The 15,209-nt window shown below is 37.2% G+C and overlaps 1 protein-coding gene across 11 annotated transcripts in view; it reads left to right on the forward strand.

Moving 5' to 3' along the window:
- The window catches only part of SLC44A1 (solute carrier family 44 member 1), a 189,483-nt gene that overhangs the window by 58,932 nt on the left and 115,342 nt on the right, over nt 1–15,209 (forward strand). For 6 of the 11 annotated variants that reach the window (XM_017975217.5, XM_035253654.3, XM_078373714.1 and 3 more), the window contains exon 3: nt 4,661–4,803. The exons of the other annotated variants lie outside the window; for them this stretch is intronic. In XM_017975217.5, coding sequence (XP_017830706.3) covers nt 4,661–4,803 — 143 coding nt within the window. The remainder of the gene's footprint in view (nt 1–4,660; nt 4,804–15,209) is intronic. 11 annotated transcript variants of the gene reach the window in all.

The raw sequence follows: 15,209 nt of genomic DNA on the forward strand, positions 1-15,209 counted from the left end.
TTGCCTCAGCCTCCTGAGTCACTGGTACTTCAGGCGTGTGCCACCACACCTGGCTAATATTTTTATTTGTAAAGACAGGGTCTCACTATACTGCCCAAGCTGGTCTTGAACTCCTGGCCTCAAGTAATCCTCCCACGTCAGCCTCCCAAAGTGCTGGGATTACAGGATGAACCACTGCTCCTGGCCTCATTCTTGTTGGTTTTTTTTTTTTCCCTTTTTCTTCTTTGCACCTTCTTAGAGTGAGTCATCCTATTACACTTTTAAAAAAATCTAGAAATCTGACAGATTGGCAAATGTTTAAAATTAATTTTGTTTAATTTGTTTACATAAATACTCTGCGTCAGGCCTTTTCTAGGGTAGGATACTAATCTTGCCCTATTTGCTGGGTCCTAATAGCCCTCTGTGTCTCAGGGTTCTTAAAAGAAGAGAAACAGAAGCCAAATATTCCAAGGTTTTACAAATCAGTTATTATGAGATCAAGCCCAAGCACTGATGAGGTATGGGTGGGGATAGAGGTGAAGTGAAGGAGGTGGTATCTGAGAAAAAGAGAGTCTGCATATGTTTTCATTAATTCCAGGTGAGAGGGCTGTAAGCGGAACTCCTTTTTTCCCTATCTTTTTATTTTGAAATATTTTGCCATATTCATGCACCTTCTCCCACCCACTCTATACATGTTTTTGTTGACCATTTTATTTCAAAACTAAATGAAGTCCTTCTGCCTTGCTCAGTTGCATAGTAAGAGCTCCAGGTATAAAATTCAAACATGCTTGTAAAATAAAAATGTGTCCTATTTTTTTTTTAAACTAATAGCAAATAAAACTAAGCAAAAGCCCTTACTTAGGTACAACTAGACCTTGTGATATGAAGGGAAGATGAGCACCGTTCATCAATGAACAAATTGTCTTTCTCCCATTTAGGCAGTTGGTACTTACGAGTTGCCAGATTATGCCTCTGACCCACCATCCCTGTATGCCTTCATCTGATTTGAATCACCTCCTGTTTGTGAATAAATTTGTCTGTTCCTCTTCTCTCTCTCAAAATAGCAGTGCTGAAAGCACTTCCATAGCTCACTCATTTGAACGTTTTAGCCATGGTTTTCTTCCTTGCTTATAGTTTTACTTTCTAAGATTACTTTCTACTACATGCTTATGAAAGCCTTCTTATCCCCTTATCATTTGCTAAATTAAGGTGATTTCTCCTTCTGTTGAATGCCTTTTCCCTCCTCTCTCTACTGAACCATTAAATTATTGAATGTATTCTGTAAAGTTTCTCTCACCCCCACTTTAATTTTATGTGCCACATTTTTTTCCCTTCTGAAACTATATTGCTTTCCACATTTGGATTTTAGAATTTTTCTTTTTAAAGAGATTGTATTTTTAATTATATTTGGCCTAGTTCCCCATTGTCAGTGCTTGTACCATATGAGAAATCCCTAGGATAGTAGTCATGGTTTCTTCTCATCTTATTAGCTTATTATTCTCCTCGCCCACCCCCTACCCCTGACAGCTTCTCACCCTCTCTAATGCTTCTGGAAGCTACTAAGAAGTTTAAGTGGCCTATGTGAAAATATGTCAGTGTCCCAATATAGCATATATATGTAACATTTACAATTTATACCCCTGCCTACATCCCAGAGGGATGTGAGGTGGCTTATGATAAAGAAAAAAACCCACATGTCCAACAGTACTGTTAAAAATAGTCAGAAAAGGAAATCAGAAACCACTTAAAGGAATCTGTAACACAATGTTCTTATCAAACATAAGAAGAAAATTTCTATAAAAAGTGAAAGAAGAACATAACCTTTTAATTATATAACAACTTTGCTATTCTAGATTAGTAGTGAAAGAAGATTGTAATTGTGGTCTGAAAATATTTTTATATGGGAACAAAATTATATTCTCACTGTTCCCCCCTAGAAATTTTTGTTCTAAAATAGAGAACTGAAGGGGTTTTTGTTAGTGTCCAATTACTGTTGTTAACCTCTTTAGTCTGACTTCCCCATTCAAATTCACCGCTAACAGCTACCATATATTGATCACCTGCCATGTACCAGACATTCAGCCAGGGACTGGATATGTGTTATTTCATTTAGTTCTCATCATTAGGCTGTGAAATAGATGGTATTACTCTGTATTAGAGATGAGGAGGGAACAGAGTCTAAGTATGTAATTAAATCAAAGTCACACAGATACTAATTGGTAGAATGAGGGTTTGAATCCAGCTTTTACTGAATACAAAGTCCATTCCCTTATCATTAATCTGTGAGGCTTCTTGTTAAAAAATGTGTTAGAGGCCAGGAGTGGTAGCTCATGCCTGTAATCCTAGCATTTGGGGTGGCTGAGATGGATGGATCACTTGAGGTCAGTAGTTCGAGACCAGCCTGGCCAACATGGTGAAACCCTGTCTCTACTAAAGATACAAAAATTAGCTTGGTGTGGTGTGCACGCCTGTAGTCCCAGCTATGCAGGAGACTGAGGCAGGAGAATCACTTGAACCCAGGAGGCACAGGTTGCAGTGAGCCAAGATTGCGCCACTGCACTCCAGCCTGGATGACAGAGCTAGACCCCATCTCAAAAAACAAACAAACAAAAAGAAGTGTTGGAAAGGTTAGCTATTAAACCTCTTAATACTCACCTCCTTTTCTAGTTTTTACTCAGCACAGGGCTTTCTAATTTGGAGTTCAAAGATACGCTTAAAATGGTATGCAGATTCATACATGTAAATATGCAAATATGTATGCAGAGGATTAAATTTTTTTTCTCACATGTCTTAGTATTGGGTTGAAGTTCTGAGGTGGAATTAATTACCCTACAGTGTCCTTGGAGGAGTCAGGAGATGGGGAGAGGGGCAACAGGGTGAGTGTGCATGAGTAAGTACTGACCAGCTGTGTCTAACCCCAATGCTAGCAGTTTGATGCTTCTTGGAGGCAGGAGACTAACATGTATTGAGACATGCACTTTACATGTAACATGTGTTATCTCGTGATTTTCACAGCAGCTTTTGTGATAAGTGGTTTTTAACCTTAACGTATAGGTGGCAAACTGAGGCATAGAATTAAGCAAGTTTGTTCAAGGTCACCCAAGAAGAAAATGGAGTCATCAGTATTCCATTGATAAGTGCAGCTTTCTGACCCCAAAACCCACCATCTTTCCCTTATAGCATGTTCTCATTCCTAATAATAGTATCTAACAGCTATAATAGCTAAGACTTTATTGAGCTCTTACTATGTGCCAGGCAGGTTTTTTTTTTACCACTTTACTGGATTATATCATTTAATCCTTACAACAGCCCAATGAGCTACATACACTCATTTCAATTTTACAGATTAGTAAATTGAGACAGAAAGTTGAAGCTAGTGAGTGGCAAATTAGAGATAGTCTCTACTCTGTCTACTTTTTTACAAGGTATAGTTTTCAAGAAGTTTCTATGGACTGTAGCTATGCTCTTTATTCTTTCCTTGTAGCTCCCTTACCTGCACAATGAAAGTACAGGGGTTATTTAGAAAAGAATTTGTTTGCTTTTTTAGGTAAGTATATTTAAAGGGGAAATACTTTTCTCTGAGAAATTACATATGATTATAGTATTTTCCATTGTAGGCCTTAGATCTAACAGGGCTATTTACATAAGTACTACTCATGATACTTGGCTATGATTAATTAAATAACAATAGTCGCTACCTTCTTAGCCACTTTACTGAAGACAATAAAAACTTAACCTTTTAATGACCAGGTTGTAAGAATAGTTGTTAACCTCAGTCTTTCCCCCCAATACAATCAATTTGTCAGTAGTGATGCACTTCCTCTTGTTTTGGCTAGTAGCTTGCTGTCAAGCGTAGGCTTTTATTGCTTTGTTCAGTGCATGCTTGACTTAGCAAGCATGATGTGCTTCTGAAGTATCTACCATTTGCCTTTAGTACTGTGATGAAGCATATTCCCATGAAATGAAGTGACCTTTGCAATATACAGAGTGAGCGCCTTACTCCCCTCGTCTTCAGTATTAAGAACATAAGAACATGGCAGTGCTTCATGATGTAATTCTTTGACTTGTATATAGCTTTATTGCAGGAAGGAAACAGAAGTGTGTGTGTACTGAAGCGATAATAATTCAAAACCCACGTTCCAGTTTTTCTTTGAATTTGTTTCTTTCATCCTTTGCTGATGTTCACTTAACGGAACCCCTTTACAACCAAATGAAACTAAAGAAGGAGGGAAGCTGGGTTTGATTCTATTTTCTGATCTTTACTAGCTTTGATGGCCTTGGATAACTTGTTTAATGTCTCTAGGCCTCAGTTTCTTCATCATGAGGATTAGAGATAATGTACAACAAGCACCTAGTAAGAGTACACAGACTGGCACAGAGCAGATGTTTTATATTGAGAAGCTTCTGTTATTATTATTATTATTATTATAAAATTCAAATATGATCTCATGATGTAAAGGTTGGGATTTGTTTTGTTTTGGTAGTAAATAGTGTTTCCCTATGGACTTCTTTGTACTGCTTATGTGCAATCCAAGGAAAACAGTGGAATAGTGTTTGCAATAAGGAAAGATAGCTCTTTGTTCCCTTCAGCGGACAAAAGAAGCTCATTATCATATCAACTAGTGACTGTTGGCTATTGAAATGGTTTATTTGTATGTTTTTTTTTCTGTTTCTTTCCTAGGGATTTATTTGTGGCTTTTCAATAGCAACAGGTGCAGCAGCAAGACTAGTGTCAGGATACGACAGCTATGGAAATATCTGTGGGCAGAAAAATACAAAGTTGGAAGCAATACCAAACAGTGGCATGGACCACACCCAGCGGAAGTGAGTAGACTGTTGCTGAATGATGAACACATGGAAACTTTGAAAGAGGCACAGAGAAAATCCTGCTATTCCTACTGTTTGAAAGATAATATCTTACCAAATATTATTTTTATGTGACTTCTGTTGGCATGTTTGATTTTTTTCCAGTGAACCCTTGAATCATTCTTGTTTTTGGTCTACAAATACATTCTTCAGGAAACAGAATTAGCTACCATGTTAAAATGGCTACCTTTACCCATGTTAATGTTAATGGATAAAGACTTGATTTGAAAAGGTTATTCTTTTACTCTTTTTTTTTTCCATTAGCCTTTAAGTTGTACACTAAGTTTTAACACTGTAACATTTTCCCCTAAGATTACACTTAATGGGAGACAGAGGGATGATAATGGATTTTGAAATATTAACATTATAAAAAACATTTTATGTTGTATCATTTATAAGTACACATCAGCTTCCAGTTTTATAAAAGATACATTTTCTTTGTCAGACTTTAACATTTGCTTTAGGTTCTCAATATTCATCTTTTAGATTTCATGAAATTTCTGACTTAATTGATTTTTTTCTTCAAAAGAGCTATTATTTTGTTTTAATATCTATGGAGAAAATAGATTACATCTAGCATATTTTATGTATCATGCTAATATATTTGTAGAGACTATATATTTATGCCCCATGAAACCTTAATAGGCATTTTAAATATCTAACTTGTTCTTTAGAATTAACAAAACTAATTTTAAGGTAGTAGGCTAACTAATCCAGTTAATGTGCTTTATAGGAAAAGGCTAAGCAGGTAACATTTTTAAGGTTATAGGTCTATTATAAAGCATTTTCCAGGAAGGTAATATGTAACAACTGTATTTGTTATTAAATACATCTGTCGGTTAAATCTGGGCCCCTAGTGGGAATTATGATTAATTTGATAATGTCACAAACCTGAAGAAATCCAAATAGTTAATTTCTCAGCGTTATTCCTCGCATTAATGAAGACAAGATAATGCAGTTTAAACAAAATTTTAAATAACAACAATGAGTATTTGTATAGCATGCCAAAGTCAGCTAGCATATGATACCACCCTGAGATGTAGGTGTAACAGAGGCTTGGAAGATTGAAGTAATTCTCCGAAACTCACACGGCTGGTGGGCGGTAGAATATCCAGCCCAGAAATTGAGTTTTTCTCTTGATATGCACCTGCATCCATTGAGAGAAGTGAAAATTGGACTCTTAGCAATTTGAAGGATTGTTACATTTGTTCTTTATGATTGCTTCATGGCAAATTTTAGAATGTATATAGTTATTTCTTCTGACAAGACTACCTGTATCCTTTTTGTTTATTTATTTTTATTTTGAAATAACTTTAGACTCATAGAAGTTACAAAAATAGTGCAGAGTTCCACAGTACTATTTTTTTTTGTAGATAGCATCTACTTTTGAGATGGAGTCTCACTCTCTTGCCTAGGCTGGAGTGCAGTGGCGCGATCTTGGCTCACTGCAACCTCTGCTGCCTGGGTTCAAGTGATTCTCCTGCCTTAGCCTCCGGAGTAGCTAGGATTACAGGCACCTGCCACTGTGTCTGGCTAATTTTTGTATTTTTAGTAGAGATGGAGTTTCACCATGTTGGCCAGACAGGTCTTGAACTCCTGACCTCATGGACCACCTGCTTCAGGCTCCCAACATGCAGGGATTAGTTGTGAGCCACTGCACCCAGCCTATTTAACTTTTCAATGCTGCTAACATGTATCAAATACAAAATATTACAATTTAGATAATTGAGAAGAGGAAAAGGGATCTACTCCCTCAGGTCTTCTACTTACATGAGATTGGAATCATTTTTATGGATCCTTTCATAACTTGCCATGACTCCAAGCACATTCTCACCATAAAGTTTGTGTAAATGCCACTCTTTATATTTAACCTTGTGGTGATTCATCTGTTCAGTGGAGCAGATTGCAAATCCTAGAATTATGTATGTACATTTTGGCCTCTTCCAAGAGAGTCTACTTACTATTCTGGAAAAGTGGTCACTGTTCCCTGAATCCTTAGCATAGTCAAGAGCCATTCACATAGAGGGAAAATAGTTTCCCAAGTGTAACTGTTCTTTAATTCATATGCACATGCTTACAATTTATTTTTGATTTCTACTTCATCTTCTCTTACAGTATGACCTTTTTAGTGCTAACCTACTTAAATATTTCTGTCTATAAATGTTTTTTTTTTTTTAAATGAACAGGCTTTTTTTTACCTTTCTCAGATAAGTCTATGATATTTTGATTTGAGAAAAGACAGGAAAGCAGCAGTCTTTGTGTTTGCCACCTTTATTCCATCCTCTTCTTCCTCCTGAAGATGCATTAGTTTCCTTCCTTTACACTTATTTCCTCTTACTTTTTTGCTTCCTTATGAATTGTAGGCCCTTCTGGGGCTATACAATATTTTTATACCTCTTTTTTCTGCTAGTACCGCAGACTGACCTCGATCACTTTCTCCCATTCCTTACTGTCAGCCCCTACTACAGTAGCTGGTCTTACTAGGACCTTTATACGTATTTGTTGAAAAAGTCAACAAATCAGTCCTCTAAAATATCAACTATAACTCTTTCTTGCCTTCATGAATATTGTTTCTTCTATCAGAAAAAAAATTCCTCCCAATCTTCATATGGCAAAACTCTGCTCATCCTTCAGCTCTCAGCTTAAATGTCACTTCCCAGCGAGGCATTTTTATTCTCACAATTTAAATCTGATATTCAAAAGTACTCTCATTGTATCCTGTAATATGTGTAATTGTATACTTATTTTTTGATAATTTGTTAAATGTGTATCCTAAGTGACATGAGAGAAGAGGTGAGATATATTTGATTCATTGCTATGTCTCAGATCCTAGCTCACTTCCTAGAGCATAGTAGGCACTCATTTAAATCTTGTTGAATGGATAAATCAGTTTATTTCCTTAGAACATATATATATAAATTTATTTTATTTTACTTTTTTTTAGAAAGTCTGTTCTTTTTTTTTTTTTGAGACGAAGTTTCGCTGTTGTTATCCAGACTGGAGTGCAATGACATGATCTCAGCTCACCGCAACCTCCGCCTTCTGGGTTCAAGCAATTCTCCTGCCTCAGCTTACCGAGTAGCTGGGACTACAGGGGCACACCACCATGCCCAGCTAATTTTTGTATTTTTAGTAGAGATGGGGTTTCACCATGTTGACCAGCATGGTCTCGATCTCTTGACCTTGTGATCCACCCGCCTTGGCCTCCCAAAGTGCTGGGATTATAGGCGTGAGCCACCACGCCCGGCCAGAACATATTTTAAGAAGTAAATTAGTGAGTTTGAGGATTTGAATATTTTAAAATTATTAATGCATGTCGCTGAATGGCTTTCCATAAAGACCATTCCATTTATATTCCCACCAACAGTGTCTGAGATTACTTTATCTTTGCTAGTATTATTAGTTTTTATTATTTACTAATTTGTTAGGCCAGAAAACGGTGTTTTATAGTTTTAATTTGCATGTCTTTGATTATTAATGAGTGTGAACCTTTTTTCCCCATGTTTGTTAGCCTCTCATGAAGACTGTTGTGCTAGCATGTCTATTCTTGGTCATCTTATCTCTAATCTGCTCTATCCTTTATACTTGATAAGATTAAGTTCTTTAAAATAGGGCTCTTATGTTGTCATTTCCCTCCTCAAGAGCCTTTCCTTTGGTGGTGGTGGTGTCTATAGCATCAAAGAAGAGCCACTCAGCCCTGCCCTTTCAGACCTCTTGTGATCTGGACCTGTTTCACCTATTCAGTCTCCTCCCACTGTTCCTCAGTGTGATGTTCTTATTGTCCAAGATACTCAATTGATTCTTACCTCTTTGCTGTTCCTTCTACCTGTCTGCTAGTCTGAATTCTTGAAATGCTTAAGACACATCTTATAACTAACCCCTGTATGAAATGTTTCTAAACTAACCTTATCTGTAGTGAGCTTTCCTTTACTTTACCTGAACTTTCCTATGTTTACTTGTTATTCTACTGCCTTCAGTTTACACTCTAATTATATTTTGTGTTTCTCATTTGTCTGTATTAATTGGCAGTTGCTAGGTAACAGTATTACTATAAACTTAGTAGCTTAAAACAAGACACATTTGTGATCACTTTCGGTGGGTCAGAAATCTAGATGTAGCTTACCTGGGTCTTTAGCCACAGAGTCTCTCACAAGCTGCCCTTAAGTTGCTGGTCAGGGCTGGGATTTCATCGGAGGCTCAGTGAGGGGAGGTTCCCCTTCCACACGCTTGTGGTTGTTGGCAGCATAGTTCCTTTAGGATTGTTGGACTGAGGGCCTTTGTTCCTTGCTGGCTGCCATTTTTTTGTTGGTGGGGATGAGGGTGGTAGTAATATATTTTGAACTCTGATTAGGAATTCCAAAAACATACTTTTTCTGCCACATTCTAGATTGTCTACAGCCTTTAGGTCTATAATATGTAAGTAGACTTAGAGTGTATATGTCAATTTTAGATAGAAAATTATCATTATTGTTATTATTATTGGAGGCAGAGTTTCACTCTGTCACCCAGGCTGGAGTGCAGTGGTGCAATCTCACTTCACTGCAACCTCCACCTCCCGGGTTCAAGCAATTCTCCTGCCTCAGCCTCCCATGTAGCTGGGACCACAGGCATGCGCCATTAAGCCTGGCTTATTTTTTTTGTAGTTTTAGTAGACATTGTGTTTCGCCGTGTTGCCCAGGTGGGTCTCGAACTCCTGACCTCAGGCAATCTGCCCAGCTCGGCCTCCAAAGTGCCAGGATTACAGGCATGAGCCACCACACCCAGCCTTATTACTACTATTATTATTATTATTCCCAGAGAGGAAGCTCCCTATCTTCCATATCTATTTGGACAGAGCAGAGATTGTCCTATTTAGTTGTAAGATACCTGAATAAGTGAGTGTGTGGACTGAGCTGGGACAAAAGGTCTCGCTTTGTTGACCTCTGGGGAGAAGATTGGGGTGAGGGCAAAGGTGTTGTCCTTCTACTAAAGACGTTCCCACGTGTTGGGTGCCTGAGATGGGAGAAGATACGGCAAAGTGGCAGTAGCTCTTAGTAAGCATAGGTTATCATTGTAAAGTTGGGCAACAGTAAGTAAGGAACTGCTCTTAATCTTTTTGACATAAGCATTATATCATTATTAGAACTTTTTCCTCATTCTGCAAACAGTCCTAACACATCTTAATGTCAGCTTTCCTTATTACTCCAAGAAGTTTTCCCAGTGTGTCTCACACATCAGTATTGATTCTTCCCTAGAGGTTCTAAAGATATATTTTTGCACAAATCTAATTTTCTTTTTTTATCTTTTTGTCTTTCTTCCAAGGAAGCCATTTAAAGTCCCAATCACTGATAAAGTCTTCATTGCCCTAAAATGCCTCTCAAATTTTAGGTAATCTATATCAACAGGATGTAAAGAATTAGAGGTTTGAGGAGGGTAATAGCATCTATGTATGAGTAAAATCTATAGGGGGTTCATTTTATTTGAGCTCTTTTCAATTTCCTGCATAATCTTTACCAGAGTACCTAGTAAAAACAGAATCAGAGTGTGAGTTTTACTTCTTTCTCCTTGTGGTTCTCATTGGCAAGATACTTAAAGCTTAAAATGTTTGGCTAAAACGATCCTTCAGATCATTTTACAGGGGAAGAAACTGAGTCTAGGAAATGAGTGACCTGATGGTGATAGACCAGCATTCAATTCTCACCCTCAGTCAGTGCTCTTTGCATCATACACTAAAATACATCTGGTGAGTTGTAAGGTAATTCCAGCTTCCCACCTTTTTTGCTTTGGGACTTTCTCCCTCCCAACATTTAAAAGTGAAAGAAATTTTTAGGGGAACTTGACAAATCCCCATACACATTTTAAAAACTTTGAAGGGAACCAAAGCACTTATACAATCTAGAAAGGCTTTCAGTAATTTGAAGGCAATTTTGTGTGTTTCTTTCTCTGTCAGATAAAGAATATGAATGGTGATGATGAACCTGTATTCTTAATTCATATTTGGATTCTTTTTTTTTTTTTTTTTTACCATTTAATATGTTTTCAATATTTATTGAAAAATATTTAGCTTCAAACTGATAATGAGTTTCTTTTTCAGTAAGATAATTGATTGTTTAATAGACAGTGGTCTTATTTTAGGGAAACTATTTTTATAATATCTATATGGATACAGAATAGGACTTTAGTGGCCACTGATCACCTTCTTTAAAGTCAGATTTCTGTATCTTTTATGTCTCTGGTTCAGTCTACCCCATGATCACATATTAACATGTATAGAGGATTATTTAGAGGATTGTACCAATATGAAGACTGTGTTCACTCTTTAAATGATTGCCAAACTTTCTGGGCCTATACTTTACCATGTAACCATCTATTTTAGGAAGAATCTTATTCTTTAATTAGTCAGCATATAAAATATTATTTTGAAGACTTTTTAAAGAGTTACCAAATCTTATTGACTATGCATACCTGTTCCTGTTTGAAAAAGAACTAGAAAAATACAGATAAAATATGCTAAAATATTTGCATGGAAGGTCTTTTAATCAGCTAAGTACTTATACAGTTTTTCATTATGTGACTAGGACTTCTCTTCCTCCTGATGACTTAAATCATATTGCTGTTTACTAAATGACTATCCTTCACCATTTTTGAAAATTATGTTTATTATTTAGCCCTCAGCAGACATTTATTGTAAATCAGCTGTGTGCTACAGTCCATTATTAGGCATATTAAAATAACAAGCAACCTAAGTGGCTGAAAAAAGGGTTTGATTAAATTCATTCATTCATTTATTCATTCATTTGTGAACTCTATTTCTTGGCTATCTTCTTTGAGTTAGGCACGTGAGATATACTCTTGAGCAAAAGAAGCATACCTTTTTTATCTCATGGGAATTACAATTTAGTGCAGAAAACAGTAAAATTATCATACAATCACAAATTATTATAGCTATAGGAAGTGTTTTGAAGAGAGAGGTGTAAGGGTATTGGAGAGGTTATAATAGGAGGGCCCAGCCTGGTCTGAGACTGGAGTCAGTAAAATGATGCTGTAGAAGTTTGTCCATAGCATGCAATATATGCGTAGTATTATTAAGGGAAAATAAATTGCAAACCAGTATATACAGCATGATTTTATTTATATATGTAAAAATATACATGTACATAGGAAAGTATAGAATGACGTGAAAATGTTAACAGTGTGATTAACTGTTGAATTATGGATGTTTTAATTTTATACTTATCTCTTTTTTTCTAAGTTATCTATAATCAATATATATTACTTGGGGTAATGAAAAAAATTAAAAGGATAAAAAGACATTTGTAGTCCTTGTCCTTGAAGACCTTGCATTCTAGTGGGGAAGACAAAATACATAGATAAATTATGACAGTTCAGTGTTGGAACGTCATTTAAAAATGTTGTCTATTGTAAGCTGAGTGACTCTACTTTCTTGAATTCCTAACAGCAGGCTGGTGGGGAGAGGAAAATAAGGCAATTTGATGGTAGTAGTGGAGCTACCATTGTGTTATTTTCTTAATGTTGCTGTGACAAATTACCATAAACTAAGCAGCTTTAAACAACAAAGTTCCATAAATCAGAAATTGAAGCAAATTCATTGCTTTAAATAACAAAGTTCTGTAAATCAGAAGTCTGTGCACAGCATAGCTTAGCTGGTTCTCTGCTATAGATTTTGAAGGCTAAAATCAAAGTGTTGGCAGGACTGTGAATTTTTTTTTTTCCTTGAGATTCTAGGGAATGAATCCGCTTCTAAGCTCATTCAGGCTGTTGATAGATTTAGTTTCATATGGCTGTAGGACCGAGTTCCTATCTCCTTGCAGGCTATAAACTTGGAGTCATTCTCAGTTTCCAGAGGTAACCTGTATATTCTGTAGCATATATTCTATGGTTCATGACTCCCTTCCTCCAGTGTAATTGGGTCAGATTCTCAGTCTTGAATCCCTCCCCTTCAGGGCAGCATCTTGGTTACAGGTTGTACATGTGGGTTGAAGACTCTCAGCCAGTGACTGGGGATTCAGGGACAGGGTAATGTCAGGCAGAATTTTGGAGCCCCAGTTAAGTGTAAAGATGTGAACTAAATTTTCAGAAGGTAAATTTATGGAGATTTCATTGAAAATATCTTTTGTCATATTTTGGGGTTTCAAGGTAGGGCTTGCATTTTATTGGGGTAAAATCAAGTAAAGTAGGCTGTGGAAGGATGGTACACATAATGGTGATTGGAAAAAGAGGTGAATAGATGGTTATGAGGATTTGGGGACTGAGTGCTGGCTCCAGGAGCCCATCTTCTGATGAGGATGGAATTCTGATTAGAATGCCCAGCTTGGTTCTCATCAGCTGAGGAACAGTGTGGCTGAGTCTATAGGATGGAATTCTTGCTGGCCATCCTAAAGCCCAGGGAAGGCTGGTCCACATAGGAAGTTGCTCCCGATTCTATCTTGTGGAGTTGTGGAAGCTTAGAAGAAGAGATTTATACGTTTGTCCATTGGACTAATGCTTACGTTTTACAGAGTATTCTACCTACTTCTCAAGGTAGTCCTCAGAGCAGCCCGATAGATCACCTGCTAGTTCTCACACTTAGGGATAAGTTTAAACAAATGGAGATGCTCTAAGCCTTGGATGAATTTGGCTTTGCTTTGAGGGAAAATACTTCTCTCTCTGTCTCCTGTCAGTACTCTCTGATTCTAACTCTAACCTACTACTACTCCTACTTTAGCATAAGTGAAAAAGAGCAGCCTAGATAAATAACCTCACATAAGCTTGAATTTGAGAATTTATTTCTCTCAATTTACAAGCATTTGGAAATAGTAACATCTGTGATGTTCTAAATGAAAACTTACTGTATTATTTATATAGGTTTTTTGTTTGTTTGTTTTTGAGATGGAGTCTTCCTCTGTCACCCAGGCTGGAGTGCAATGGCAAGATCTCAGCTCACTGCAACCTTCGCCTCCTGAATTCAATTAATTCTCCTCCCTTAGCCTCCCGAGTAGCTGGGATCACAAGCACCTGCCGCCACACCCAGCTAATTTTTGTGTTTTTATCAGAGATGGGGTTTCACCATGTTGTCGAACTCCTGACCTCAATGATCCTCCCTGCCTCAGCCTCCCAAAGTGTTGGGATTATGGGCGTAAGCCACTCATCTGGTCTATACAGTTTTTTTTTTTCCCTAAACTTTCATTCTCTCTCATGGAAAATATTAGAAGTTGTAAAGCTGCTAAGTAAATTTTCAGAAGGTAAATTTGTGGAGGTTTCTTTGAAAAATATTTTTTATCATATTTTGTGACCACACTACTCTTTAGCCTAAAATTTTAAACTCTTTACAAAGATAACATCTGTATTGCTAGTGTAATTCTGCCTTTAAGATAATACTTACTGTGGAAAATACTGCTATCAATTTGAAAGAGGAGATCCAGCTATATACCTTAGAAAATGCAGGAGTTGAAAGTCAAAATGTTTCACCAATTCTAAATAGGGAAGTGAAAAGCTATTTAACAGAACTAGATGACATGTATGCAGCTAGGCAGCAAGGAAGGGATGATTGGTTTTTCTCCATGTTGTTTGACTACTAGGTGTGTATATTTGCCATGTCTAAGTTAAACAGCTGATACAAATGCTCAATCTCAAGTCTCACTACTTGAGTTGGTACTGGGTTACCTGACACCTGTAAAGTTTTTTAAAAGCTTTGGTCATTGTATATGAGCTCATAGACAATGACCTTTGTAATATACTTCAGGTAATTATTAACTGCTTCAACCATGAGTCTGATACTCATTGGTTTGCCACTCATTTGTGTTTACCTGGGTGTGAGAGTTGAGGGCACCTAAGAAGTTAGAGGGCACACAGTCCACACACAACCATCATTATATCTGACCCCAATTGCAAGATTAGGGGTCCATAAAACCACCTATTTCCTGGCAAATAACTTGCCAGGAAGACTTACAGAACTCACTGAATGCTACTGTACTCATGGTTATGGTTTATTTTTAGGAAGGATATAGAGTGAAATCAGCCAACAAAAGGAGTGCATGGGGCAGAGCTTCCATTGTTGTCTCACTTGGAGAGAGTGGAGTACACAGAGTCAGAGCACAGTACTTTCTCAGTATCAATATGTGACAATACACAGTGAGTGTGGCTAACCAGGGAAGCTCACCTAAGCCTCAGTGTTCATAATTTTTGTTGGGACTCCATTACATGGCTGACTCAGTCTCCAGTCTCCAGCTCCTTGGGTCAAGTTGATACCGTGTGATCCCAAACTCCTAATCTAAACAACATTGTTGGTCTTTCTAGGGTGCTCGACCCTCACCCTAAATACTATGTGGAGTGGTCTATTCTGACCCTAAAACACGTTGTTAGATGTCTGCCATGACCCAAGAGCA

The sequence above is a fragment of the Callithrix jacchus genome, chromosome 1 (assembly GCF_049354715.1).
Source record: "Callithrix jacchus isolate 240 chromosome 1, calJac240_pri, whole genome shotgun sequence".
Lineage (NCBI taxonomy): Eukaryota > Metazoa > Chordata > Mammalia > Primates > Cebidae > Callithrix > Callithrix jacchus.